The sequence below is a fragment of the Lepus europaeus genome, chromosome 13 (genome assembly GCF_033115175.1).
Source record: "Lepus europaeus isolate LE1 chromosome 13, mLepTim1.pri, whole genome shotgun sequence".
Lineage (NCBI taxonomy): Eukaryota > Metazoa > Chordata > Mammalia > Lagomorpha > Leporidae > Lepus > Lepus europaeus.
Window position 1 is genome coordinate 8,929,322 of NC_084839.1, and position 27,712 is coordinate 8,957,033.

The 27,712-nt window shown below is 59.4% G+C and overlaps 1 protein-coding gene across 3 annotated transcripts in view; it reads left to right on the top strand.

The window, feature by feature from the left end:
* Positions 1 to 24,114, top strand: part of GREB1 (growth regulating estrogen receptor binding 1) — a 63,276-nt gene extending 39,162 nt beyond the window's left edge. For 2 of the 3 annotated variants that reach the window (XM_062210130.1, XM_062210132.1), the window contains exons 18-32: positions 32 to 147; positions 1,199 to 1,398; positions 2,038 to 2,166; positions 2,926 to 3,515; positions 6,312 to 6,414; positions 8,271 to 8,429; positions 9,258 to 9,400; positions 14,222 to 14,383; positions 15,114 to 15,318; positions 16,283 to 16,457; positions 17,008 to 17,226; positions 18,669 to 18,804; positions 21,248 to 21,448; positions 22,476 to 22,614; positions 23,951 to 24,114. In XM_062210130.1, the coding sequence (XP_062066114.1) occupies positions 32 to 147; positions 1,199 to 1,398; positions 2,038 to 2,166; positions 2,926 to 3,515; positions 6,312 to 6,414; positions 8,271 to 8,429; positions 9,258 to 9,400; positions 14,222 to 14,383; positions 15,114 to 15,318; positions 16,283 to 16,457; positions 17,008 to 17,226; positions 18,669 to 18,804; positions 21,248 to 21,448; positions 22,476 to 22,614; positions 23,951 to 24,114 (2,841 nt within the window). The remainder of the gene's footprint in view (positions 1 to 31; positions 148 to 1,198; positions 1,399 to 2,037; positions 2,167 to 2,925; positions 3,516 to 6,311; positions 6,415 to 8,270; positions 8,430 to 9,257; positions 9,401 to 14,221; positions 14,384 to 15,113; positions 15,319 to 16,282; positions 16,458 to 17,007; positions 17,227 to 18,668; positions 18,805 to 21,247; positions 21,449 to 22,475; positions 22,615 to 23,950) is intronic. The other variant, XM_062210131.1, reaches the window with a different exon arrangement.
* Positions 24,115 to 27,712: the final 3,598 nt, after the last annotated feature.

The following is a 27,712-nucleotide window of genomic DNA, read 5'->3' on the forward strand; positions in this document are numbered from 1 at the left end:
AGCGAGCCTCGGACCGCCTCTCTGTCCGCAGGTGTGGCAGAACATCGAGGATGCGGCCTGGAGACCCCAGACCTACCTGGAGCTGGAGGGCCTGCCTTGCATCCTCATCCTCGGCGGGGCGGACCCGCTCGGAGAGTCCATGCCCAGGTGAGGCCGGGGTGCCACCACGGCTTGGCTCCAGGGGGCGCCCTCCACCGTCAGCGGTGGTCACGGCAGATGGTGTAATTCTTCGCAGTTTCCAGCAGATGGCAGTGAGAGAAGGCAGAAGCACAGACAGCTTTTTTTTTTTTTTTTTTTTTTTTTTTTTTTTTTTTTTGACAGGCAGAGTGGACAGTGAGAGAGAGAGAGAGAGACAGAGAGAAAGGTCTTCTTTTGCCGTTGGTTCACCTTCCAGTGGGCGCCGCGGCATTGTGCTGATCCTAAGCCAAGAGCCAGGTGCTTCTCCTGGTCTCCCATGGGGTGCAGGGCCCAAGCACTTGGGCCATCCTCCACTGCACTCCCGGCCCATAGCAGAGAGCTGGACTGGAAGAGGGGCAACCGGGACAGAATCCGGCACCCCGACCGGGACTAGAACCCGGTGTGCCGGCGCCGCAAGGCGGAGGATTAGCCTGTTGAGCCATGGCGCTGGCTACAGGCAGCTTTTTCCCACTTCTCAGAGAGGCACCCGTGGGTTAGCGCAGGGCTGCTGCTGGACTCCCGGCAGCCATGCCGGAGACCTGGATGGAGTTCCAGGCTCTTGGCTTTGGCCTGGCCCAACCCTGGATGTTGTAGCCACTCTGGGGAGTGAGCCAGCAGATGGAAGATCTCTGTCTCTCTCTCACTCGCTCGCTCTCTCAGGTCTGCCTTTCAATTAAATAAGTAAATCTGTTAAAATCAAAGCCTCAGAAGTTGCACGGTTATTGAGGGCGGGTTATTGAGGGTCACGTGGATGTGGCTGAGCTGGGGTCCAGCCCCGTGTCGCCTGACCCTAAAATCGCTCTTTCAGTCGCAAGCAGTAGAGTTGGAAATGCAGCAGGTGCCCTGCAGCCTTGCCGGCAAGCTGGCATTATTGCAAAGGCTCACGGAAGCCTGGTTGTCCCCGCGGGCGCGGGTCCTGGCGTCACGAGGAGGAGGAGGGCGGGGGCCCCCAGTCGCTGCTGCCCCGGGCGCCTGCTCGGCACAGGGCACTCCCTGAGGCCGTGCCCGTGCCGCCTCCTAGGTCCCTGAGGTACTGTGACCTGCGCCTGATCAACTCCTCGTGCCTGGCGAGGACAGCCTTGGAGCAGGAGCTGGGCCTGGCCGCCCACTTTGTGAGCAGCGAGCTGCCCTCGGACAAGGGGCCCAGGAGCGAGGCCTTGGAGAGCGACCCGGAGAAGCTGAGCACCACGGACAACGAGGAGGAGGAGCCGGGGACCGAGGGTGAGGCCCACCTGTCCCCGGGGGGCCCTGCCTCGGGGTCGTGGGGCTGGGAGCCCCCAGAGCAGCCCTCGCTCAGTTCCCGTGCGCTCCCCCTGATTGGCGGGGTGCGTGGGGAGTCCCCCTGGGTTCTTTCTCATCCTAGAACTCTCGGAGGGTGGGAGGGACGTCGAGGTTTCCTAGGGCCAGGTCGAGGCTTTGTTCCGACCGTCGGCTGCATTCATGCCGGTGCCGGGCTCCCTCTGTCTCTGTCCCCACGCGAATGGAGCCACCATTGTGCTGTCCACGACCGTGGTTTGTGCGAGCTGGCGGGTCCCCTTTGCAGCCCCCTGCAGCCCGACACCGGGTCTCCCATAGACCACGTAAGGGAGAGTGGTGGAGGGCGTTTGGCCGTGGCCAACGGTGATGAGAAGAAAGCCAAGTACATGAGAAATGCGAGGCCTTGTGCAGTGGGACGTGATGGCTGCAGCGCCACCTGCCGGCCACTCGGTCCTCCTCTGCGCTGCACCGCTTGGGCGGGAGCCCACGGCCTGGGAGCACCCACAGCCACCTCCACCTCTCTCATCCTGCCACCTCCGTGCTCCATGGCGGGTGGGGGACGGGGGTGATGTGTGAAGGGCTGGGCGTGCGGCCGGGTCGCAGGTGCCCACGCCTTTCCAGCGCCTGTGTGCTTTGCAGCAGGCTCTGCCTCGGAGCGGAGAAGCCCGGTGACAAGGGACAGGCCCTGCTCCCAGGACTCGGCGTCCTCACCCCTGTCCTCCACGGCGTCTGGTGAGTCCCCATGGGGGGGTCCGAGCTGGGCGAGGGCTGAGGCTTCCCAGAACAAAGGCACGGGGAAGGGGCTGTTCGCTGGCACTGGTGTAGCTCCATGGGGTCAGTCTCTGAAGAGCTGGGTCCTCCAGGGAGCAGGCGTGGGGTGAACTTGGGATCCGCAGGCTGGGACGCTGAGGGGAGGGGCGGGCTGGGAGAGGACTGTGGGGTCCACCCCTGGCCAGGGCCATCTTGGTGGTGGCCGTAGCCTCAGAGATGCTACTGCTTTGGGAAGCACCTGTGCTGGGGGTGGGGTTGGGGGTGGGGTGTCCCTGTCCAGGTGAGTAGAGATGGGAGGTTTCCCTGCAAGACTCGTGACCCCAGGCCTTGGACCACCCTTGGCAGAAGGGGGAGGGGCTAGGAACAAAAATTCCTCCCCCTGGCCCCTGCCCCCTGCCTCCTGCCTCCTGCCCCAGGGGTCTCTTGGCTGGGCCCTGGAGGAGGTGGCCCGAGTGGGAGGAGCTTCCCGGGCAGAGGCGCTGAAGGGCAGGGGTGCAGGGCCTGGGCTTTGAGAGCTTCAGCAGCTCCAGCCTCGGGTGCAAGGGGCCCGGCGGGGGGCCACTGGGAGACCCTGTTGTGTGGCCTGGGGCAGGGCTCACAAAGCCCCGGGCCACTTCCTGCCACCTGAGACAGCTCAGGGAGCCCGGCAGCCATGGGAGCGGCTGGCAGGCTTTGCACAGGCTCCCATGGGACGCCCCTGACCCTGTCTTCTCTCCTCAGGCTCAGCACTCGCTGGTGAGGCTGGGGCTCCGCCCGCAGGGCCCCTGCAGAGAGAGCAGGCCAGGTCGCCCCCGCCCTGCGGCCCTTCCAAGGAGGGCAGGGTCCCCGGGGAGAAGCCGAGGAGCCGGGCGAGCCAGGGTCCCCCACCCGCTGCCAGCACACACAGCCCCGGGCGGCGCAGCCTGCACACGGCGGTCACCTCGTCCTGCCAGCCGTCCTCCTCGGGCTCGTGCTCCTTGGCCTCGGCCGCCGCCAGCAGCGCCCTGGTCCTGCAGGCCCCACAGTGCTCCCTGGCCAAGGCCTGCCGGCAGCCACCCATCGTCTTCCTGCCCAAGCTGGTGTACGACATGGTCCTGGCCACCGACAGCAGCGGCCTGCCCAAGGCCGCCTCACTGCTGCCCTCCCCCTCGGTCATGTGGGCCAGCTCCTTCCGCCCGCTGCTCAGCAAGACCATGACGTCCACGGAGCAGTCCCTGTACTACCGGCAGTGGACGGTGCCGCGGCCCAGCCACATGGACTACGGCAACCGGGCCGAGGGCCGCATGGACAGCTTCCACCCCCGCCGGCTGCTGCTCAGCGGGCCGCCCCAGGTGGGTCCCACGCCTGCTGTCCCCAGGGTGTCCCTGAGCACTCAGGTCATCGCTGGGGGCGTGGCCTGGGGCCGACAGTGCCCACCCCCTTCCCCATTTCCTGGGTTTCTTCTCTGATGGAGGGTGGGGCTTGTCTGCTACCACGGCCTGCTGTCTCCTCCCGTGCGTGGTGCTGGGGGCAGCTCCCCGCCTGCAGATGACGTGTCCGGCTTCCCGCACGTGGCCTCCCCTGTGAGGGCTGCACGCCCTGTGACCGCGGAAGCCCACTGCCCGGTTCTGCATGGGGGGGTTTGTGGAACCAGGAGCCAAGGGGACTCTGTGTCCCCGTCTCAGCCCTCCCCCAGCTCGCTGCTTTTCCCTGCCGACCACTTGGGCAGCGATCACTGAGGGCGCGAGTGTCCGACCAGTGGCGGACGTGGGGGAAGGGCTGAGGATGGGGCTCAGCCGTCACCTGACACCAGGGCAAGTGTGGACCTCCCTGAGCAGGGCGAGAACAGCCGCGCTTGGAAATGCAAGGATGTGGGAGCTTGCGGGGCTGTGCTGCCTTGGCCCCAGCAAGTCCCTCCCCAGGGGTCCACCCCGCAGGACCACATGTCGGAATGCTCAGCTGTGTGTGTGAACCCTGGGGAACAGCCTGGAAGCAGAGTCCAGGTCTTGGTGGACTACATCGGGGCACACCCGGGTGGAGGGATTCAGCCGTAGGAATTGAGCTCGGTCTCTCGGCTGCTGTTTCTCGGAGGAATTTAAATAGTTCATTGGCAGAATCACATGCGTGTTTGTGTGGTGTGGTATCAGGAAGACGCATCAGTAGATGTGTCTGAAAATAGTATCTTAATAGTTTGCAATTTTTTGACTACTGAAAATGAGCATATATTAATTTTTCTAATAAAAAAAACAGAAAAAAAGAAAATATTTTTTCCATCTTCACCCTGCTGGATGTTACTGATCTTTAGAATTTTTGCCTCTCTGGTGTGTGAAAATAGTATAGTGTCATTACTGAGGTGACTAGAAACACAACTGCATTTGTTAAAAACGATTTATTTATTTATTTGAGAGGTAGAGTTACAGAGAGAGGGAGAGAGAGAGAGAAAGGTCTTCCATCCGCTGGTTCACTCCCCAAATGGCTGCAGTGGCTGGAGCTGCAGCAATCTGAAGCCAGGAGCTTCCTCCAGGGTCTCCCACGCAGGTGCCATTTTCCACTGCTTTCCCAGGCTATAGTAGGGAGCTGGATTAGAAGAGGAGCAGCCGGGACTAGAACTGGTGCCCATGTGGGATGCCAGTGCTGCAGGCAGAAGCTTAGCCCACTGTGCCACAGTGCTGACCCCAGAATGCATTTTTATGTGTTCATTGATATTCCCCTCCAGTGATTTTGTTTCTCTGATTTTCTTGTTGACTGGTAGGAACTCTTTACATATTGAGGGTCTTCACCCTGGGTCTGTTGCTCGGGTCGCAGACACTTCCGAGTTTTCCCGGCTTCGTGTTAGTCTCCTTTTGGATGTTGTTTCCATTCACCAGTGTTCGCTGAGTTCTTGTTGCGGACCAGGTCTTGAGCTCAGGGCTTGGAAGCCGGCCCTGGAGCAGTTGTGTTGTGGGGGTGGGAGCAGGGAGGGCCCCGGGCTTGCCTGTGGCGTCTCGAATCGGCTGTTACCGAGAGGCACTGGGAGTGGCTGGAGTCGCCTGCTGGGCCGGGGGTGCAGGATCTGTGGCAGAGGAAGGAAGAGGAGAAGCTTTCTCTCCCTGGGCTGGGGCGGAGAGAAATGAGATGCCATTTTGTGTCTTGGCAGCGAACTTTGTTACCTTACGTGGACACAGCGATAGAAGCAGGCAGTTTCTGGCCGTTGCTGTGGTGCAGCAGGTTAAGCCGACACCTGCGACTCCGGCATCCCCTGTGAGAGCCCGGCCGAGTCTCAGCTGCCTCGATTCCAGCCAGCTCCCTGCTAATGCACCTGCCACCGTGCGGGAGGCCCGGATGGAGTCCAGGTTCCTGGCTTGGGCCTGGCCCAGCCCTGGCTTTTGCAGCCATTTGGGGAGTGAACCAGTGGATGGAAGATCCCTCTGTGTCACTCTGCCTCGGAGATAAAATAAACCTTAAAATAAAAAAAAACATAGATCATTCATATTAATTCACTTAATCTGAAAATAGGCAATTTACAATTGTACCAGGAGCTCTTTTTAAATTTTTTTAAAAAGATTATTTATTTGAAAGAGTTGGGGGGGGGGGGGAGAGAAAGAGGTCTTCCATCCAATGGTTCACTTCCCAGTTGGCCGCAACGGCTGGAGTTGTGCTGATCCGAAGCCAGGAGCCAGGAGCTTCTTCCAGGTCTCCCACACAGGTGCAGGGGCCCAAGCACTTGGGCCATCTTCCACTGCTTTCCCAGGCCACAGCAGAGAGCTGGATCGGAAGTGGAGCAGCTGGGGCTCAAACCGGTGCCCCTGTGGGATGCCGGCACTGCAGGCCAGGGCTTTGACCGGCTGTGCCACAGCGCCGGCCCCCAAGGAGCTCTTGAGACCTTGCCTTTGATTCAGCCCTCTCTTCAGTCCTCTTAAAAGTAGCCTAAGGACGGGGCTGGTGACGACTGCAGGTGTGTCCGTGATGCCCTCTAGCAGGCAGCCCACCTGCTCCTGGAGCCCACCTGTCTGCCTGCCGCCTGCTTAGCCTGCGCTCCCTTCAATGCCTTTGCCTAGACCCGGTCTAGCCATGAGATGAGTGGCAGGAGGCCCGGCCAGTGGCCGAGCCGGAGCCCAGTGTGTGGGCGTGGCCTCTGGGCTGTGGGCTCCAATCGGCTGTCTTTGCAGATCGGGAAGACGGGCGCCTACCTGCAGTTCTTGGGCATCTTGTCCCGGATGCTCATTCGGCTGACGGAGGTGGACGTCTACGATGAAGAGGAGGTCAATATCCGTGAGTTCTGTGTGCGGACCCTCGGGCCTGGCCTAGCGCACTCGGCGCCTCCTGTGAATGCCTCCCCCCCCCCCCACGGGACTCGCGGTTCACGGCCGGGGGCCTGGGTGGCTGTGTAGGGATGTGGTGACCGGTACTAAAGCAGCTGCTATTTAGGGAGCCTCTGCCAATGCGCTGGGCACGGCCACACTTCGGCGGCGTGAGATAGGTGTTGGTATTCCTCGCGTGCTGAGCTGGGGTTAACTGATGTGACGTCCCCTGTGGAGGGTGGGGAGCCCACGGAGGAGGTTCCTCCTCCGCAGCTGAGCTGGGGGAGTTGCGGGAGCTCCGGTTGAGATGCTGAGCTTGCCCTGGAGACAGTGAGGCTGTGTGAGCGCCCCCGTCCCCTCCCAGGGCTCGTCAGCTCCGTCTGGGAGGTGAACCCGCGGCTCTGGGCATGAGACCGAGTGTGGGGGCCTCTGTGGCCGTGCTGGCGTCTGACGGCGCCTTGGGGGACGCCTCGGCTATGCTGGGGCTGTGACGTGGAGGAGTGGGCCCAGGAGGCAGGGCGGCCTCGGTCTTCCCTGGAGGGGAGGGGCTGTTCAGCCAGGTTCCCAGTTGCCTGTGCTTTCCCCACGGTTTGGGAACTACATTCTGCTGAAAGCCACTGGCCTGCTGAGTTTCCTGCCTCCTGACTCTGTGGGATATGCTGAAGACAAAGGCAGGACTTGGAGCCGCTGTGCTAAACATCAAATCCTGTTTAAAGATTTACTTATTTGAGAGGCAGAGTTACAGAGAGGGAGAGACAGAGGTCTTCCATCTGCTGGTCTACTCCTCAGATGGCCACGACAGCTGGAGCTGAGCCAGGAGCTTCTTCTGGGTCTCCCATGCAGGTGCAGGGGCCCAAGCACTTAGGCCATCTTCTGCTGCTTTCCCAGGCCATAGCAGAGAGCCAGATTGGAAGAGGAGCGGCCAGGACTGGAACCGGCGCCCATATGGGATGCCAGTGCTGCAGGCAGAGGCTTAGCCCACTGTGCCACAGCGCCAGCTCCAAAGTCCATTCTCTTAAATCCTTCTTATGGCCTAAGTTTCTTCTTCCTTAAGACAGGGACACTTCCTGTTTGACAGGTGTTATAGCATGCCGTTACACACTTAGCACCTGTTAAATTCACAGTGAATATTCTTCCACTTCCTGCTATAGACAAGCACCCTGCCATGTATAGTAGGAGTATGTGTGTTCATACATGTTAGTATTTACATAATACATAATGTGAGACGGATCAACAGCATGGATTTACCCCTTTAGCCAATAAGCATTTAGTGAGTGCCGTGTACCTAGCATGACTTAGGGTGATAGATGGCAAATGCCAGAGTGTGGTTTGGGCACCCGGTTTGCTGGCATTGAGAGGGGGAAACCATGGGTTGGGCACATGGGAGCACTTTTTGGAGGTGGCGTGGTCGGAGCTGAGCTGCACTGGCTGGGAGCATTGGGGTATTTGGAGACAAGAAGGGGCTCTCCTGTGTTCCCCTGGTGCTGGGAACCAGCGAGGTAGACTGAGGCCTGGTGCTGGGGAGAAGCAGAGGCACAGGACTCCTGTGGGTGGGCTCAGGACCCTGGGAGGACCGGAGGTCAGCATGAGGGGCCGAGGGCAGAGCCATCCCGTGGGTAGCTGCACGAGCCTGTCCGTCTCAGCAGAGTAGATGTGGGTACACCTGGCCACGTGGGAACCGTCCTGAAAACAGCATGTGTGCCAGGAGCCTTCAGGATACTGTGGGCTCGCCCAGGGACCCACAGACCTCGCACAGTTCTGCTCCACACGTCAACTCCCTCTCGCTTCCTGTCTTGCCACATACCCGCGTTTCTGCCCATCCCCCAGGCCTCGGAGAAGAATCAGATTGGCGTTACCTGCAGCTCAGCGACCCCTGGCCGGAGCTGGAGCTGTTCAAGAAGCTGCCCTTCGACTACATCATTCACGACCCCAAGTACGAGGACGCCAGTCTGATTTGTTCCCACCAGCAGAGCATCACGAGTGAAGGTCAGGTGCTCACCCCTCCCCCTCCTCCCCGAGCCCACGGGTGGAGCCCGTTACGGGGCTCACTCGCTGCTGTTAGCCAGGAAAGCTGGAGGTGGTAAATGCATGAGCAGTGCCTAGCATGGAGCCGAGGTCCCAACCTCCCAACCTCCCAGATGAGGGAGAGACCACCACCGATCCTGCGAGGGGAGCCTTGCTGCTTGGGCACTGCCGAGTGGCAATGGCACCGCTTGCCAATTGGTCGTGGTCAGAGTGTGCCAAAGGCTCTGGCTGCCAAAGGGTGGCAGCTGTGGGTTTGCCTGAGAGTCTAGCGGCCGTGTCACACAGGACCTGTGTGGCTCGCTCCTCCTTCCTTGGGGCTCGCTGCCTCCCACGGTGCATCAGTGGCCAGTGGGATCGTAAGCGCAGACTCGGAGCGTCTGGAACATTCCGTGTGAGGTCTCCATTGCAGACCAACAGTTTTGTCTGCATTTTTTCTGTGTCCGTTGAGCGGCTCTGATGGAGGTGTGGCGTCCAAATGACCCTGCCAGCAGGCACTGCAGGACTTGCGTGTTCACTTGCACCAGTGTCCGTCGTCCGTGGGGAGGAGGATGCCGGGTGCACGAGTGAGACACTGCACCAGCAGTCTCTGAGTCTGTCCCCCCAGGCTGTGGTCTCCTTCCGTGGTAGAGCCACCGTGGGGCGGGATGTGAGAGGCGAGCCTCGACGGTTCCAAGGCTCCCCCGCCTGGCCGGTTCCTGTGAGCGCCGCGTTGGTTTGAGGCTGAGGAGGCGGGGATGAAGCTGTTTTACTTCCTGCTGCTGCTCCCTAACACCCGGGCACTTTGTGCAGACGGGGGGACGTCTCGGAAGCCCGAGGACCTGTACGTGCGACGCCAGACAGCGCGGATGAGGCTGTCCAAGTACGCGGCCTACGACACGTACCACCACTGCGAGCAGTGCCACCAGTACATGGGCTTCCACCCCCGCTACCAGGTAGGCCCCGGGATGCCACGGCCCCCCGTCCTGGGCCACGGGTCCAGCGGCTGCCGGCGCGTGTCTCACCCTGGTCCACGCCTCTGCAGACGGACAGTGCCGGAAGTCCTGCTTCCTGCTCCCCTGGCATCTCCCATGCCGTTCAGCGTCTGTGAGGGTCTTGCTGACCCCATGGGACAGCGACACGGCCAGGGTCACTGGCACGGCTGTCATCGTCGTCTCTGGAACCTGGGGCTTCTAGGAGTCAGTCTGGTGGCACTCACTGGGTGCTTGTGTGCCAGGTCCTGGGGCAGCAGGTGTGAGTGGACTCAGTCTCCATCCTTACCACTCACCACCTGGGAGTGGACGCACACCTGAGCAGTGTCAGAGCAGAGAGCCAGAGAGCCTGATTACTGGAGAGGGAGGAATCTGCATGCATTGGGCGCCTACTGTGTACCAGGCAGTGTGCGAGATACTGCACAGTGGCCAGCAGCTCTGAACTTTTCAAAGTAGCGCATGTCTTCCTGTAGCACTAATTAAAAAAAAAAAAAAATGAGCTTTTCCTGCAGATGGAATTAGAAAGGATAAGCGAATCTTCAGAGGCTCAGAATGGCCTTGGCCGTCTGTCTGATGCTTCCCTGGGCTCAGCCAGCGGCACATTTTCTGCCTGTGTCGATCCCGCACGGCTGCAGGTTGTGGTGTCCGTGGGCAGAGCCAGAACAGTGCCCTTCGGATGCTGGGTAATCCTGTTTGCTGCAGATAAACTTTCCAAACACGAGTTGTTCTTGGAAATGAAGGTTTTCTTTCAAAGTGTCACAAAACACACGTGAACAGCTCTCCTGGATTTGGGGGTATCAGGAGCTGGGATGGACTCAAGGGTGTGAGTCCGGCTGATTTCCGGAAGTGCAGGCAGTGGTCATTACAGATTAAGGCAAAGACTCCCTCGCCCGTGGGCTGCACAGGAACGAGCCCCTGGGTCCTGGCTCGCTGGGGGTGCCCAGATCTGGGGTCACAGCCTGGGACCATGTCCAAGGTGGTGAGGGATGTTAAGGTGGGCCAGTGCGAGATCCTGAGGGCAAAGGCTGGCTCCTGGCTGCCTCTCCCTGCCTCTGCCCGCTCTGTCCTCTTTCTATCACCTCCCAGAACCCTAGGACCTGTTTGTGACTCCTCCTTGGCTTCATTCCCCTTTGCTTCCTCTCCAAATCCCGGGCTCTCACTCCCTCCTCACTGTTCCCCAAAGCTCCGTGACCTCAGTAGGGCCCTGGCTGGAGCACAGAACCGTTGTAGGTGCTCTGCCTCCTGTCTCTCCTGTCTTGTGAGGCAGTGCCCTTAAGAGGCTGCCCGAGCTGAGGACAAAGCCCAGCTGGAGGCCATGCCAGACAGCAGCAGGTGTGGGGATGTGGGGGTGTGGGGAGCAGGTGCAGGGATGTGGGGATGTGGGGAGCAGGGATGTGGGGAGCAGGCGTGTGGATGTGGGGCTGCAGGGAGCAGGTGCAGGGATGTGGGGCTGCAGGGAGCAGGTGTGGGGATGTGGGGGTGTGGGGAGCAGGTGTGGGGATGTGGGGAGCAGGGATGTGGGGAGCAGGCGTGTGGATGTGGGGATGTGGGGAGCAGGTGCAGGGATGTGGGGATGTGGGGAGCAGGGATGTGGGGAGCAGGCGTGTGGATGTGGGGATGCGGGGAGCAGGTGTAGGGATGTGGGGGTGTGGGGAGCAGGTGTGGGGATGTGGGGATGTGGGGAGCAGGTGTGGGGATGTGGGGAGCAGGTGTGGGGATGTGGGGGTGTGGGGAGCAGGCGTGTGGATGTGGGGATGCGGGGAGCAGGTGTAGGGATGTGGGGCTGCAGGGAGCAGGTGTGGGGATGTGGGGATGTGGGGAGCAGGTGTGGGGATGTGGGGAGCAGGGATGTGGGGAGCAGGCGTGTGGATGTGGGGATGCAGGGAGCAGGTGTGGGGATGTGGGGCTGCAGGGAGCAGGTGTGGGGATGTGGGGATGTGGGGGTGCAGGGAGAGCAGGTGTGGGGATGTGGGGAGAGCAGGTGTGGGGATGTGGGGAGCAGGTGTGGGGATGTGGGGAGCAGGTGTGGGGATGTGGGGGTGCGGGGAGCAGGTGTGGGGATGTGGGGAGCAGGTGTGGGGATGTGGGGATGCAGGGAGCAGGTGTGGGGATGTGGGGGTGCAGGGAGAGCAGGTGTGGGGATGTGGGGGTGCGGGGAGCAGGTGTGGGGATGTGGGGAGCAGGTGTGGGGATGTGGGGGTGCGGGGAGCAGGTGTGGGGATGTGGGGAGAGCAGGTGTGGGGATGTGGGGAGCAGGTGTGGGGATGTGGGGAGCAGGTGTGGGGATGTGGGGAGCAGGTGTGGGGATGTGGGGGTGTGGGGAGCAGGCGTGTGGATGTGGGGATGCGGGGAGCAGGTGTAGGGATGTGGGGCTGCAGGGAGCAGGTGTGGGGATGTGGGGATGTGGGGAGCAGGTGTGGGGATGTGGGGAGCAGGGATGTGGGGAGCAGGCGTGTGGATGTGGGGATGCAGGGAGCAGGTGTGGGGATGTGGGGCTGCAGGGAGCAGGTGTGGGGATGTGGGGATGTGGGGGTGCAGGGAGAGCAGGTGTGGGGATGTGGGGAGAGCAGGTGTGGGGATGTGGGGAGCAGGTGTGGGGATGTGGGGAGCAGGTGTGGGGATGTGGGGGTGCGGGGAGCAGGTGTGGGGATGTGGGGAGCAGGTGTGGGGATGTGGGGATGCAGGGAGCAGGTGTGGGGATGTGGGGGTGCAGGGAGAGCAGGTGTGGGGATGTGGGGGTGCGGGGAGCAGGTGTGGGGATGTGGGGAGCAGGTGTGGGGATGTGGGGGTGCGGGGAGCAGGTGTGGGGATGTGGGGAGAGCAGGTGTGGGGATGTGGGGATGTGGGGAGCAGGTGTGGGGATGTGGGGAGAGCAGGTGTGGGGATGTGGGGAGCAGGTGTGGGGATGTGGGGCTGCAGGGAGCAGGTGTGGGGATGCGGGGAGCAGGTGTGGGGATGTGGGGCTGCAGGGAGAGCAGGTGTGGTGATGTGGGGATGTGGGGAGCAGGTGTGGGGATGTGGGGGTGCGGGGAGCAGGTGTGGGGATGTGGGGGTGCAGGGAGAGCAGGTGTGATGTGGGGATGCGGGGAGCAGGTGTGGGGATGCGGGGAGCAGGTGTGGGGATGTGGGGCTGCAGGGAGAGCAGGTGTGGTGATGTGGGGATGCGGGGAGCAGGTGTGGGGATGTGGGGGTGCGGGGAGCAGGTGTGGGGATGTGGGGATGCAGGGAGAGCAGGTGTGGGGATGTGGGGATGTGGGGAGCAAGTGTGGGGATGTGGGGCTACAGGGAGCAGGTGTGGGGATGTGGGGCTGCAGGGAGCAGGTGTGGGGATGCGGGGAGCAGGTGTGGGGATGTGGGGATGTGGGGATGCGGGGAGCAGGTATGGGGATGTGGGGGTGCGGGGAGCAGGTGTGGGGATGTGGGGATGCGGGGAGCAGGTGTGGGGATGTGGGGGTGCGGGGAGCAGGTGTGGGGATGTGGGGCTGCAGGGAGCAGTTATGGGGATGTCGGGAGAGCAGGTGTGGGGATGTGGGGATGCGGGGAGCAGGTGTGGGGATGTGGGGGTGCGGGGAGCAGGTGTGGGGGTGTGGGGATGCAGGGAGCAAGTGTGGGGATGTGGGGGTGCGGGGAGCAGGTGTGGGGGTGTGGGGATGCAGGGAGCAGGTGTGGGGATGTAGGGGTGCGGGGAGCAAGTGTGGGGATGTGGGGATGCAGGGAGCAGGTGTGGGGATGTGGGGATGTGGGCCTGCAGGGAGCAGGTGTGGGGATGTAGGGGTGCAGGGAGCAGGTGTGGGGATGTGGGGATGCAGGGAGAGTAGGTGTGGGGATGTGGGGGTGCGGGGAGCAGGTGTGGGGATGTGGGGATGTGGGGCTGCAGGGAGCAGGTGTGGGGATGTAGGGGTGCAGGGAGCAGGTGTGGGGATGTGGGGCTGCAGAGAACAGGTGTGGGGGTGCAGGGAGCAGGTGTGGGGATGTGGGGGTGTGGGGAGCAGGTGTGGGGATGTGGGGGTGCGGGGAGCAAGTGTGGGGATGTGGGGATGCAGGGAGCAGGTGTGGGATGTGGGGATGTGGGGCTGCAGGGAGCAGGTGTGGGGATGTGGGGGTGCAGGGAGCAGGTGTGGGGATGTGGGGGTGCGGGGAGCAGGTGTGGGGATGTGGGGGTGCAGGGAGAGCAGGTGTGGGGATATGGGGGTGCAGGCCAGCTGGGAAGCGGAGGCAGGGGAAGGGACAGGGGCGAGGCTAGACTTGGGTAGGAGTGAACCCCGGAGCTCCGAAGCTCAGTCCCCATGTCTGTGAAATGGGGCTGAGAGCAGTGCCCACCGCCTAGGATTGTTACTTACAGTGTGAAGGGGACAGATGGATGCCTGGTGCCTAAAATTACCTGCATATGCAGTTACTGCTGTCACATTCCTATGCAATTGCACATGGTAACTGTGCCTGGAACATATGGATTAGAATGAAAAATGAGATCTGTGCTGTGAATGTGGACTTGGTCATCCAGGGGGCAGCGGGCTTGGTGGCTGGAGTGAGGTGCCCCCAGACGTGTGATTGGCATTCAGGATGAGCGCGCTCTAGCCACTTGGGTAGGGCCTCACCTCAGGTGTGCGCTCCTGTAGCCAGACCTGGGCTGGCACACTTGGCACTGAAGCCACCCTGGTGTCTCTGGTGCTGTGGGGGCAGAGGCGGCCATGGCCTGCACGCTGTCGTGGCCAGGCTGGGCCTGGGTTCTTCTGGGAAGTCGGCCAGACTCTGATGACAAGCTCTGTCCTTTCCCTCACACCCCAGCTCTATGAGTCCACCCTGCACGCCTTTGCCTTCTCTTACTCCATGCTAGGAGAGGAGATCCGGCTCCACTTCATCATCCCCAAGTCCAAGGAGCACCACTTTGTCTTCAGCCAACCCGGAGGCCAGCTGGAGAGCATGCGGCTGCCGCTGGTCACAGACAAGGTACACACTCGGCACCCCACGCGGCACATCAGAGTAGCTTCTGGGGATCCCTGAGCTGGGGGCCTGGACCCAGGCGGAGCGGTGCTGAACCTGCTTGGTGTCTGACCTGGGAGGAGGCAGGTGCACCCCTGGGCCGTGGAGCTGCTCAGATTCGATTTCGAGTCTTGCTCTACCATTTACTCACTGTGTTGTCTAGCGTGTTGTTTCTGAGCCTTGCATGTTGTCCGTATGTGGAGGCTGTGAGACCTGTGGGAATAGCATGAACTCAGAGCACAGAGTTAGCTTAGATTCCAATACGAGAGGGTGCGGAATGTGGCGGACTGATATGTGCCGGTTAGTTTGAATTGCGTTCTAAGAATTCCCAAGCAAGCCTTTATTTGGCTTGTGTTTCTGTGGCCAGCTATGTGGGCAGGGTTCTGCTGGGTGGTTGTTCTGGCCTTGGTCGGGAGTCTGGCTTAGCTGTGGGCTGTGCGCTGGTCTACAGTGGCCTTTGCTGGGATGCACACCTCTGCTCTATGTGGCCTGTCACCCCGCCGCAGGCTTCGAGAGCTTGCTCATGGAGAGGGGGCTGGCACCCGGTCACGTTTCCTGCCTTTTTTTGGTAAATGCAAAATCCCGAGGCTGCCTGAGATTCCAGAAGTGCAGACCCAGACCCTGTCTTGCCGTGGACGACGCAGAAGGGATCCCGTGTCTGCTTAGACACGCCCACTCACCGTGCCTGTATTTGCAGAGTCACGAATACATCAAGAGCCCCACGTTCACGCCAACGACTGGGCGGCACGAGCACGGGCTCTTCAACCTGTACCACGCGATGGACGGCGCCAGCCACCTGCACGTGCTGGTGGTCAAGGAGTACGAGATGGCTATTTACAAGAAGTACTGGCCCAACCACATCATGCTGGTGCTGCCCAGCATCTTCAACAGTGCTGGAGTGGGTACGCGGCTCAGGGCCCCGCTCGGGGAGGCGTCTGCGGGTGAAGACTGGCGAGAACGGTGTAGAGATGGGCGAGCTGAGCTGCCCCTGGCACTGTCAAACATTAGATTTCTTCATTTGCTTGCTTGCTGGTTTGGGTGGGGGAGGGGGACTTCCTGTCCACTGGCTCACTCCCCAGGTGCCCACAGGGGGCCAGAGCTGGGCTGAGGCGAAGCTGGGAGAGGGGAACTCACATCAGGTCTCTCTTGAGGGGCCAGGACCCCCACTACTTGAGCTGTCCCTGCTGCGTCTGGACTCCAACCCAGGCACTTTGATGCAGGACGTGGGTGTCCTGCATCTTAACTGCCAGGCTAAATGCAGGCTCCTGCTTTTGGACTTCCAAAGCTATTTTTTTTTTTTTTTGACAGAGTGGATAGTGAGAGAGAGACAGAGAGAAAGGTCTTCCTTTTTGCCGTTGGTTCACCCTCCAATGGCTGCTGCGGCCGGCGCACCGCGCTGATCCGAAGCCAGGAGCCAGGTGCTTCTCCTGGTCTCCCATGCCGGTGCAGGGCCCAAGCACTTGGGCCATCCTCCACTGCCTTCCCGGGCCACAGCAGAGAGCTGGCCTGGAAGAGGGGCAACCGGGATAGAACCCAGTGCCCCAACCGGGACTAGAACCCGGGGTGCCGGCGCCGCAAGGCAGAGGATTAGCCTGTTAAGCCATGGCGCCGGCCCCAAAGCTATTTTATTTGACTGTAAATATCCCATTTGTTAATGTGTGGTTACTGATTTAGTTCATGTTCTCCACTCTTAGCACGGAGAGACAAAATGCATGAGCAAACAGGAGAGGGCTTTTCTCCCTGCTCAGTGGGAGGACCCTCGGGCCGGCTTGTCCGGGGGGGCGGCCCGGTGAGCAGGTGGACCGGGCTGTGTCCTGGGTGGAGGCGGTGTGGGGCGGAGCCGAGTGCAGCGTCGCTCTTTTGCAGGCGCCGCCCACTTCCTGATCAAGGAGCTTTCCTACCACAACCTGGAGCTGGAGCGGAGCCGGCAGGAGGAGCTTGGGATCAAGCCGCAGGACATCTGGCCTTTCATCGTCATCTCCGACGACTCCTGCGTGATGTGGAACGCGGCGGACGTGGACTGTGCCGGGGAGAGGAGCAGGTGAGATGCCGTGGGGCCGCGAGGGGCCCCGGCCTTGTCCTCCCTGGGGATCCTGCAGCCAGGCCCGCGAGGGACGACCACGTACAGAAAGCCACGTCTGCGACGTGGCCAGGGCTTTGCTCAGGCTGAGCGCACCCCTCTGACTGATGCCCTCAGCCGGAAGTGGGCTCCTCTGGTTCTCCAGCTCCCCTTCCTGCTGCCAGCCAGCCCCGGCCCTCCCCTCCAGCCTACCCGGGCGACTGACGGCAGACGGCTAATCTTTCAGGTGCCAGGTTGTTTGTCGTTGAAACGTGTGTTAACACGGAGGCGTGTTGTGAGGGTTAACCACACCGTGGGCCCAGGGTGTGTTCACACAGAGCGGAAGCCCGTTCCACACAGGATGTGCTGATAATAAGTGCTAAAGGCGCGGCACCTGCTGGGGTCGTGCTGGGTTTCACCTGCCCCTGCCCCGTCCAGCACATCCGGTCTAGGTGGGAAGCCGGGGCCCTGCCGTGTTCACGTGCCAGCCTCGGGACATCGGTCTCCCCACCCCCCATCCCGGCCCCAGCAGGGAGTTTTCCTGGACGGAGAGGAACGTGTCCCTGAAACACGTCATGCAGCACATCGAGGCGGCGCCCGACATCACGCACTACGCCCTGATCGGCATGCGCAAGTGGTCCAGCAAGACCAGGGCCAGCCAGGTGCGCGAGCCCTTCTCCCGCTGCCATGTGCATGACTTCGTCATCCTGAACGTGGACCTGACCCAGAACGTGCAGTACAGCCAGAACCGGTGAGGCCCCGCCCCGGGCGGGAGGCGGCCCGAGGCCTGCCTCACCTTGCCCCACGGAGCCAGCGGCAGGGGCTCCCTGCCCGGGGTGCTGGCCGGGCTCACGGGGTTTTCAGCGCTGTGTAACTTTGTGTATTTGCACACAACCGGTCAACCTGGGATGGGCATCCGGTACAGCACCTAAGTCACCCCTGTGACACCCACAGCACAGAGCGGAATCCCAGCTCCAGCTCCCGACACTAGCCTCCCGCTAATGCAGGCCCTGGTCACCCACATGGGAGAGCTGGGTTGACTTCCTGGCTCCTGGCTTCAGCCTGGCCCAGCCCCACCTGTTGTGGGCATTTGGAAAGTGAACTAGCAATGGGAGATCTCTCTTTGTCTCTGTCTGCCTTTTATTTATTTATTTATTTTTAAGATTTATTTAATTTATTTGAAAGAGAGAGAGAGGGAGGGAGGGACAGAGAGAGAAGTCTTCCATCCGCTGGCTCACTTCCCAAATGGCCGCAATGGCTGGGGCTGGGCCAGGCCAAAGCCAGGAGCCCGGAGCTTCATCCAGGTCTCCCACACAGCTGTAGGGGCCCAAGCCCTAGGGCCATCCTCCGCTGCTCTCCCAGGCAGCCGAATTGGAAGTGGATCAGCTGGGACTCAAACTGGTGCCCACATGGGATGCCAGTGCTGTAGGCGGAGGCGCAACCCTCAATGCCACAGTGTTGGCCCCTCCGTCTGCCTTTCAAATAAATAAAAATTTCTTAAAAAGATCATTCCGTTCGTCCTCCGATTCACAGGGTACTTAGTGACCGTTGTCCCCGGAGTCTCTGCCTGGGTCTGAATACACTAATTTCAGGAGCTTTGAGCCTGAGAAAAGCCGTGGAGTAGCTTCCACAGGGCGCCCGCTGTGTACAGCCACAGAAGGCTGCACGGCTCACAGATAACTCGCCACTCGGTGTTGGCCGAGGGCTCTCCCTGCCAGGCAGGTGGCACACGCCCCATGTGGGCGCCTTAGCGGTGTGGTTTGGAGCCGGACAGGCCTGCTGGCAGGCCGGGTTCTGCCGCAGATGAGCTCTGCAGCTGGGCCGGTGACTGTACCGTCTCTGAGCCTCACGTCCCTCGGCTATCAAGCCTGGCTGGCATTTGCGCCCTGGGGCTTCATTGTGGTAGATGAGCAGCCCCGTGCCTGTGGGTTTCCCACACAGTGCCTGGTGCACAGCATGGGGTGGGGGTGGAGGGAGGTCCTCCCAGAGCGGAGAGTTCACAGTTAGCCTTGCTGGTTCATCCGGTCGGTTTTGCCTCCTATCCCAGGGACCAAGCCCAGTCCCCCTCGGTGGCTGCCTACCCCGAGGACCATGCCCCAGGTGTCTGGACAGTGTCCGGGGGCGGGGGATAGGGGTGAGGGCAGCCTGTGGGCTCAGCCAGGTCCCATCCGCTCCTCCTCTGGCCCTGGGCAGGTTCACCTGTGACGACGTGGACTTCAACCTGCGGGTGCACAGTGCCGGCCTCCTGCTCTGCCGATTCAACCGATTCAGCGTGATGAAGAAGCAGATCGCTGTGGGCGGGCACAGGTCCTTCCACATCACCTCCAAGGTGAGCCTGCTGGGCAGGGAGCTGTTGGCGGAGGACGGGCTTGGCCCTCGGGCGAGCTTGCTCAGGGTTTTCCACTGGCCGTGGACGCTGGGAGGTGACTGACCCCGGGGGTCTCTGCTGCCCTTGGACTGCAGCACGTGTGCCGAGAGCTCCGGTTGGTGCAGGGCCACTGCCAGGCCCTTCTCTGTCCCAGGGATGGGGCGGAGCCCTGCCCTTCTCTGTTCCCCCCGCCCCCCGTGATGTCTGCTCAGATAACTGTGCGTGATGTGACAGCGACAGGCTTGCTGGGTGGCCACGCGTCTGTCAGGGCCGGCCCTGGTGGGGAGAACCGTGGTCTGACCGTGGGGCCCTTCTGGCTGAGAGACCCGGGCAGTTGGAGATGTGAAAGTGCAGCAAGCCCTCCAGGAAGCCCGACGGGCTGTTGCGTCCCCGCCTCAGGCCCCTGTGACCCCGCGGGCTCTGGCCCGTCTCTTGAATCTTGCCCTGGATCACTTCAGCCAGCTCCAGTCCCAGCTGGTCACAGTAATGCACTCGGATTTGCCCGCCTGCCCTGCGCCAGCCCCACCCCCGGCTGCCCCCACTCCTAAGCCTGCTTGGGAGTGGAAGGCCTCTCACTGGCCTTGCAAAGCAGCGAGACTTCAGTGAACGACCTGGGGCCGGTGCTGTGGCGTAGTGGGTTAAACCTCTGCCTGTGGCGCCCACATTCCACATGGGCACCAGTTCATGTCCCATCTGCTCCACTTCCGTTTTTTTTTTTTTTTTTTTTTTAAATTGAAAGACTTACAGAGGGCTGGCACTGCGGCTCAATAGGCTAATCCTCTGCCTGTGGCGCCAGCACCCCGGGTTCTAGTCCTGGTCGGGGCGCCGGATTTTGTCCCGGTTGCTCCTCTTCCAGTCCAGCTCTCAGCTGTGGCCCGGGAAGGCAGTGGAGGATGGCCCAGGTCCTTGGGCCCTGCACCTGCATGGGAGACCAGGAGAAGCACCTGGCTCCTGGCTTCGGATCAGCGAGATGCGCCGGCTGCACCGGCCATTGGGGGGTGAACCAATGGAAAAAAGGAAGGCCTTTCTCTCTGTCTCCCTCTCTCTCATCCACTCTGCCTGTCAAAAAAAAAAAAAAAAGAAAAGAAAAAGAAAAAGAAAAAAAGAAAGAGTTACAGAGAGAGGTAGAGACACAGAGAGAGATCTTCCATCCGCTGGTTCACTCCCCAGATGGCCACAATGGCTGGAGCTGTGCCAATCCAAAGGCAGGAGCCAGGAGCTTCTTCCTGGTCTCCCACGTGGGTGCAGGGGCCCAAGGACTTATCCATCTTCCATGGCTTTCCCAGACCATAGCAGAGAGCTGGATCAGAAGAGGAGCCGCTGGGACTAGAACCGGCGCCCACATGGGATGCCGGCACTGCAGGCCAGGGCATTAACCCGCTGTGCCACAGCGCCGGCCCCATCCACTTCTGATCTGACTCCCTGCTGATGTGCCTGGGAAGGCAGTGGAAGATGGCCCAAATACCTGGGCCCCTGTACCTACGTGGGAGACCCGGATGGAATTCCTGGTTCCGGGCCTCGGCTTGGCCTAACCCTGGGTGTTGCAGCTATCGGGAGAGTGAACTAGCAGATGGAAGATCTCTCTCTGGCTCTCCCTCTCTCTTTGTAACTCTGCCTTTCAAATAAATGAAATAAATATTTTAAGATTCATTTACTTAAAAGGCAGAGTTACACATACAGAGAGAAGAGAGAGATCAGTTGATCCATCTTCTATCTGTTGATTCACCCCCCAAATGTCTGCAATGCCTGGAACTGGGCCAGGCTGAAGCTGAGAGCCAGGAGCTTCATGTGAGTCTCCCACATGGGAGGGAGGTCCCCAAGCACTTGGGCCATCTGCTGCTCCCCCCCCCCCCGCCCCCCAGTGCATCAGCAGGGAGCTGGGTTGGAATCAGAGCAGCTGGCCCTGGAACACTCACTGTGGCATGCTGGTGTCACAGGCGTGTCCCCCCTCCACGTGTGCCTAAAGCCTGCTCTCTTTTATGTCCCTTGGTGTTGTCTTTAAACTCTGAGGTATTTTATCTTTATTCTTGTTTTGACCCTGTCTTATGTTCCCACTAGGGGTCATTGCACAGTGGTTAGTTGCAGGAAATCTCGCACTGTTTTCTAGTGTTTCATGAGTGAGCCTCTGATTATTTTCATCTGTTCATTCCGTATTGGCTGAGTGCACCAGTCCCTTGGCGCCTCGTGGCTGAGAGGGTGCTAAGTCCACGCCCAGAGGCTGCCATCGTGCGAGGAGACCGAGCACCCCACGAGCTGTCCCGTGCCTCACACTGGAGGATTTGTTCCCGAACCGTGTGTCCTCCATTCCCATGGTTCCATGGTGGGGCCTCCCCGCTCCCCAGCCTCCGGCAGGGCTCTGGTCCCTGGGGGCGGTGGCGCAGCCCGACACCCTCCTCCCGCGCAGGTGTCAGAGAACGCCGCGGCCGTGGTGCCCGCGCAGTACATCTGTGCGCCTGACAGCAAGCACACGTTCCTGGCGGCGCCCGCCCAGCTCCTGCTCGAGAAGTTCCTGCAGCACCACAGCCACCGCTTCTTCCCGCTGGCCCTGAAGAACCTCAGCCACCCGGTGCTGTCCGTCGACTGCTACCTTAACCTGGGCCCTCAGGTGAGGCGCGGGGCCGCTGCCACCCAGAAGGCAGGGAACGCCTCGGTCGGGTGCAGAGAGGACTGGGACGCGCAGCCGCGGCCACCCCTGGTCTGGGGGGCAGTTGGTCCTAGGGCCCCCGTGGACCCCGAAATCTGCAGGTACCCAGTAAAACAGCATCGTGTCTGCGGATGGCCCTGCTCTGGGTCATCTCTAGTTACTTCCGACCCCGTGCGCGGAGCAGACGCCGTGCGAACAGGGAGCAGACTGCGTGCAGAGAATCGTGACACAGAAAAGTCTGCGTGTTTGCTGCAAATGCAGTTTTCTTTCCTCTCCACATTTTCTTTCTTTCTTGTTTTTTAAGTTGTATTTCTTTATCAGAAAAGCAGTTATAGAGACATAGAGACACACACAGAGAGAAAGAGAAAGAGAGAGAGAGAGAGAGAACTTTCACTTGCTGGTTCAGCTGGCCACAGTGGCCAGGGCTGATCCAGGCCAAAGCCAGGGGCCAGGAGCTACATCCAGACCTCCCACGTGGGTCCTGGGGCCCAGACCCTTGGGCCATCTTCTGCTGCTTTTCCAAGCCATTCGCAGGGAGCTGGATCCAAAGTGGAGCAGCCAAGACACGAACTGGCGCCCATATGGGATTCCGGCACTGCAGACGGCGGCCTCACCCGCTCTGCCACAGCGCCGGCCCCTCTCCCTGCAGTTTCTATGCGCAGTTGTTTGAATCCACGAGTATGGCACCCGCAGACGCCGAGGGCTGGCTGTACTCATCTGCTTTGTCTCATCAGTTTCTCCCGCTTGACAGCTGACGTAATTAAGACTGCGAGTGAGAACGGTTTGCCCAAACATAAGACACTGGGCATCCAGCCCGGTTGTGACGCTAACGCGTTTCTCGCCGGCTCTCAGATGAATTCGTGATTGACAAGTGCAGAGAAGCCCCTGGAATCCGTTCGTGGGGTGCGGCTGTGGGAAGAGCACGCGCGTGCTGTTTTTAGCCCCCCAAGTCCTGAGCTGTGTTTCTCTCCGACACCTTCCGTTTCAGGTTTCCGTCTGTTACGTGAGCTCCAGGCCCCACTCCCTGAACGTCGGCTGCTCCAAGCTGGTGTTCAGCGGCCTCCTGCTGTACCTCTGCGACTCCTTCGTGGGCGCTGGCTTTCTGAAGAATTTCCACTTTCTGAAAGGTAACCTGCTGCACGGACACGGCCTGAGTGACCGGGGTGCCTCTGACAAAGCCACCGGCCCTGCTCCTCATTTGCCCAGGGGTAAACTGAGGCCCAGAGAGAGACACAGTGACCGCCATGCCCACTCGGGAGAGTACAGAAAGCTGGGGTTGGGCCCCTGGGGGCTTCCCCTCTCCGTGCCTGTTGGGTAGAGACGCGACACTTGCCCATCTGTCGGACAAGAGACAGATGTTCTGAATTGTGTTTCTTCTCCACCCACACCCTTCCCTTCGGCACTGGGTACCCTAGCGGCTGCCTCCTGGGCTGAGTCCTTTCTCGGCTTGCTGGCCTTTCCTCTTCCTCCTGGCGCACTGGCGTGGTTCAGAATGACGAGCACCCGCCTGCTTGCCTGTAAAAGTGGGTTTCCAGGCTGCGTTTCCGTCGCTTTTCCCTGGCTGCTCTTCGCTCTGACCAGCTCAGGGTGCAAAGCCCTGGGGACCGTGGAGTGGTTTCCACATCACTCTGTGCCCCAGGAACCACTTTCTGTGAAGGCAGGCCTGGGTGTGCAGGTGGGGGGAGGAGGCAGAGAAGGGGAACAAAGCCTGATGGACGGGGCGGGCGTTTGGTGCAGGGGTAAGTCTCCGCCCCGGATGCAAGTGTCCTGTATCAGAGTGCCAGCCGCCAATCCTTGCTCCCTGGCTTTGGCTCCAGCTTCTTGCTAAGTTCAAGCTGGGGAGGCAGCAGGTGATGATGGCCAAGTACCTAGGATGTCCCTGCTACCATGTGGGAGACCGGACTGAGTTCCCGGCTCTGCACTTCAGCCTGGCCCAGCCCTGGCTTTTGTGGGCTGTTTTGGGGCATGAAGCAGTTGATAGACGGTTTCTCCCTGTCACATGATCTCACTGCCTATCCCATCAAATAAGTAAATTAAAAAAAAAAAAACCCGATTGGTGGAAGCAGTAGCCTCAGAGTTGAGAGGAGAGAGAATTCCCCTGGCTGAGCAGGTGGGGAAAGGCGGGAGCCGTCCCAGGCCTGGCTGGGGGTTGGTGGACAGGCCTTGGCTGGGTGGAGAAGGGGGCTTAGGCAGTGGGAGGTGGGGGGGGCAGATGTGAACCCAGGGTTGGCGCTGAGAATATTCGATCTGCCGTCAGACCCGCCTCTCCCGTTCTGGTCTCTTTCATCTCTTCTGCCCCGATTTATTCTGCCACATCCCCACGTTGGTGTCTGTCTGTGGTTACAAATGATTCCAAAAGCAAGGAGAGATCCCCTTGGGCTCCCCGGCTTGCTGTTCCAAGGAGAGTCCGGCAGCAGCTCTCACGTGTCCCCTCCTCTCGCACCCCTGCCGCCGGTCTCCCAGGCGCCACCTTGTGCGTGATCTGCCAGGACCGGAACTCGCTGCGCCAGACGGTCGTGCGCCTGGAGCTGGAGGAGGAGTGGCAGTTCCGGCTGCGCGACGAGTTCCAGACGGCCAACGCCGCGGAGGACCGGCCGCTGTTCTTTCTGACGGGACGGCACATCTGAGGATGAAGCCTGCGGACTTCCTGGAGGAGTTGGCGTTCAGAGCCCTTGCGCCGTGAGGCTAATGGAAATCCTAGAGCCGTGGGGTGTCGGAACTGGAACTGGCCCCAGGGACGCCTACACTGCGGGCCGCTTGTGGCAGGTGGCAGGTGGCAGGCCCCGAGCTGGATAGTGGCAGAGCCGCGTGGGCAGGAACTGGAACCCAAGACTCTGGCATTCTGAGCCGCGCCACATCAGCCTGGGCCGTGTCTGAGGTCAGGTTATGAAGAGCCAGCTTTCGCCTACCCAGTGCCTCCCTTCTCAGCAGTGGGCGTTTCAGGCTGAGGATGGGTTTCAGCCTAGTAGGTTTCCCTGTAGCTTCCTACAAAGCAATATTTCAAAAGACTCAACAGTGAAGGCTGGAGACAAAGATGAGTAGATCACTTTCTGAAGAATTGTCTGTGAGTTTGCTGTCTTACAAGCCAGCCCAAAGGCATCCAATTCAATAAAGGAAAATTTTCCTGTTAAATGGTCCTATTAAAATAGTATAGGGTAGGGACTGGTGCTGGGGTGCAGCAGGTTAAGCTACCGCCTGCAGTGCCAGCATCCTAGAGGGGCTCTGGTTTGAGTCCTGGCTGCTCCACTTCTGATCCAGCTCCCTGCTAATGCACCTGCGAAAGCATCGGAAGATGGCTGGACCATCCCTGGGCCACTATGCCCCACATGGGAGACCTGGAAGAGGCTCCTGGCTTCAGCCTGGCCTAGCCCTGGTTGTTGTGATCATTTGGGGAAATGAACCAGCAGATGGAAGATATCTCTTTGTCTCTGTCTCTCCCTCTCTGTAGCTCTGCCTTTCAAATAAATAACTAAGTCTTTAAAAAAAATAGTATAGGGTAAATATCCTACCTCTTAGGGCACTAAAATGCAAAGGAGCTTTCTTAGAAATCAAAAGGGCTTTAAGGAGAAAATCAGGGTTAAAGAAGTTGCCCTAAATTTGCCTTACAAAGGAAGGATGGCCAAAGTTCTTGGGGAAAAAAACAAGAAAAACAACCAAAGTGATTTATAAAATAGTTGGGAAGAACCAGACTTATGCCTAGAATGTGTTGAAGCTCGGATTTCGGTTCCTTTAGTAGCCTGTTTTCTTTTGCAATTGCTTGACTCCTTTGGGGGAGAGTCCCTGCTAACCAGAGAGAGGAGAGCCGAATGTTCCATGCTGCCTCCTGGGTGGTTTCCAGCCAGTCCCGCACAGCGCCACCTGCAGGCAGATGTCGGACCACGTGCTGGTGCCGCGACAGTTTGGTTGAATCCTTTCCAGAGCCTCTCATGTTTGGAATCATTCTCCCCACCTGAGAGACGAGAGGGGCACCTCACTCAGTCACAGGCTGGAAGCACGAGCCAGACTCCTGCCTGCACAGTCCAGGTCTCCCCGCCCTTACCTCACTGCCTTGGAAGGGGCCCATCATGAAGGGAAAGCTCAGAGATATAAACCATGAGTCCCCAGCGCGCACCCTCTGCGTGCATCTCAGACGCTCACTGGCACTCTGGTGGATAACAGCCCCAGAAGACACGATTTTGAAAGGTGATGCCAAAGAGTTCATGGCCGTCTTTTTCCCTCAGAAACCAAAGTGGACAAGGATGATTGAGATCCGTGTTTATAAAATGATCACTGTGTATATGTCACTATTCCTATTGTGGAATAAAAACTGGGCTTTAGTTCTATTTGTGTTTTTGTAAATAGCAGTTTCTGTATCATCCCCCATTGTGTTAGTTAACTTAAACTAATATTCTTGTTTGTTCCAGTCTGATAAATAAAACCTGTGATGCATTTATTGTCTCTTTCTGGGTATTGTTTGCGTGGTTTTGACAGGAAGTCACGTGGCAGTGATCTCTGGAAGATATTTCCCTAAAAGTTCATGGGTTGAAAGGAGAGATGGTTTGGAAAGGAAATGGTTAGGAAGCCGTGAGTGAACTGTAGAGGAAGCTAGATCCCAACGGGCAGAACCAACATTACCGAACTATCAAACCCTCCATCGATGAGCCGTAGATCCAACACGAAACTGATCCAGAGACCAAACCAGGTTATCGTCTACTGAAGTGTTTTCCCTCTGAATGAAAATGTGAAACAACAGAGCAGCAAGACCAAACTGCGTCCTGTTGTATCGATAAGTGGGTGTAGGTGTGTCAGCAATACCATGCTTTCTAGTGCCGAAGCCAGGGTGTGACTTACCCACCTGGTCGCAGGTGAGGTCTTGTCCCTAGAAAATGTACAGCATGGAGGAGCCACCAGGATCCTGGGCTCTGCAAACAGTGCTCCAGGAGGAGGGGGAGGGAGTAAATTGCTGACTTACGCTGGCCAGATCCTCCCCAAAACACGTCATATCATAGGTTACCTCTGCCCGTGGGGATGATGGGAAAGGAGCTAAGAGAAGCCACAAATGTTACATTAATAGTGTTCCCCTCGCGTGGAAGGAAAGATCGGAAGTTGAGGATAAATGTTCCCTGCTGATTTACCTGTTTGGGAATCTCTGACTCCTTGGGCTTGACCATTAAGCATGTGGTCATTATGGCTGACCCCTGGGGGTGGGGGTAAGCTGTCCTTGGGGGAAGCCTTGTAATTTTTTTTAAAGATTTTTAAAAATTTATTTATTTGAGAGGTAGAGTTACAGACAGTGAGAGGGAGAGACAGAGAGAATGGTCTTCAGTCTGTCGGTTCACTCCCCAAATGGCCACAACGGCCGGAGCTGAGCCGATCCGAAGCCAAGAGCCAGGAGCTTCCTCCAAGTCTCCCATGCAGGTTCAGGGGCCCAAGGACTCGGGCCATCTTCTACTGCTTTCCCAGGCCATAGCAGAGAGCTGGACTGGAAGAGGAGCAGCCGGGACTAGAACCGGCGCCCATATGGGATGCCGGTGCCACGGTGCTGGCCCTGACGCCTTGTAATTTTTTAAGCTGGCTTCCCACAAAACCACTATTGGCTTTCTGAAAATGCCTCTGAGGCCCATGGCTTGCTGTTGACCCCAGGAGGTGGCCATGTGTTTGGGAGGGAGGTATCCCGGGCTCGAAGGAGCCAGAGCCCTGAGCAAAGCCATCTTCTGGCTCCTGGTGATGTGCTGGGACATGAAGAGTGACAGTTCTGTACCGTGGTTTGCTGCTGTGGTTTCAGGGTTCATGTGTGATGTGGGGGTAGCCTACCTTGTCTTGGTTAGAGATAGGAACTGAGCCCTGCAGAATATGACAGTCCAGTAACGTGATGGCAACAAAATAGACATGTGCCCATAATCATATATTTGAGGGGTAAATGATTCAAAGTTCCTTGTGGTTACAGTTCGGGGACCTTAAAATGTAAAAGAATCAATGTAAAGCCAGTTAGGTTAAAAAATCCAAGGAAATTCTGTGTATTCCTTCAAGTCCCAGCTGGTCTTCCTTGGCGTTTACTTGGCAAATTCTCAGGGCTGTTCAGCATGGCTGGGAGAGTGGGGGCTCCCCCGGCTGCAGCCTGGGTGCAGTGGGTTCCTTCAGGTCCTCTGAGGTTGTGTTAGTGCGTTCTTGGATGTTGCTCGGTTTTGAGGCCCCGTGTATTCAAGGAGCACATATGACTTACACTTAGGAAGCAAGGCCAGTGCC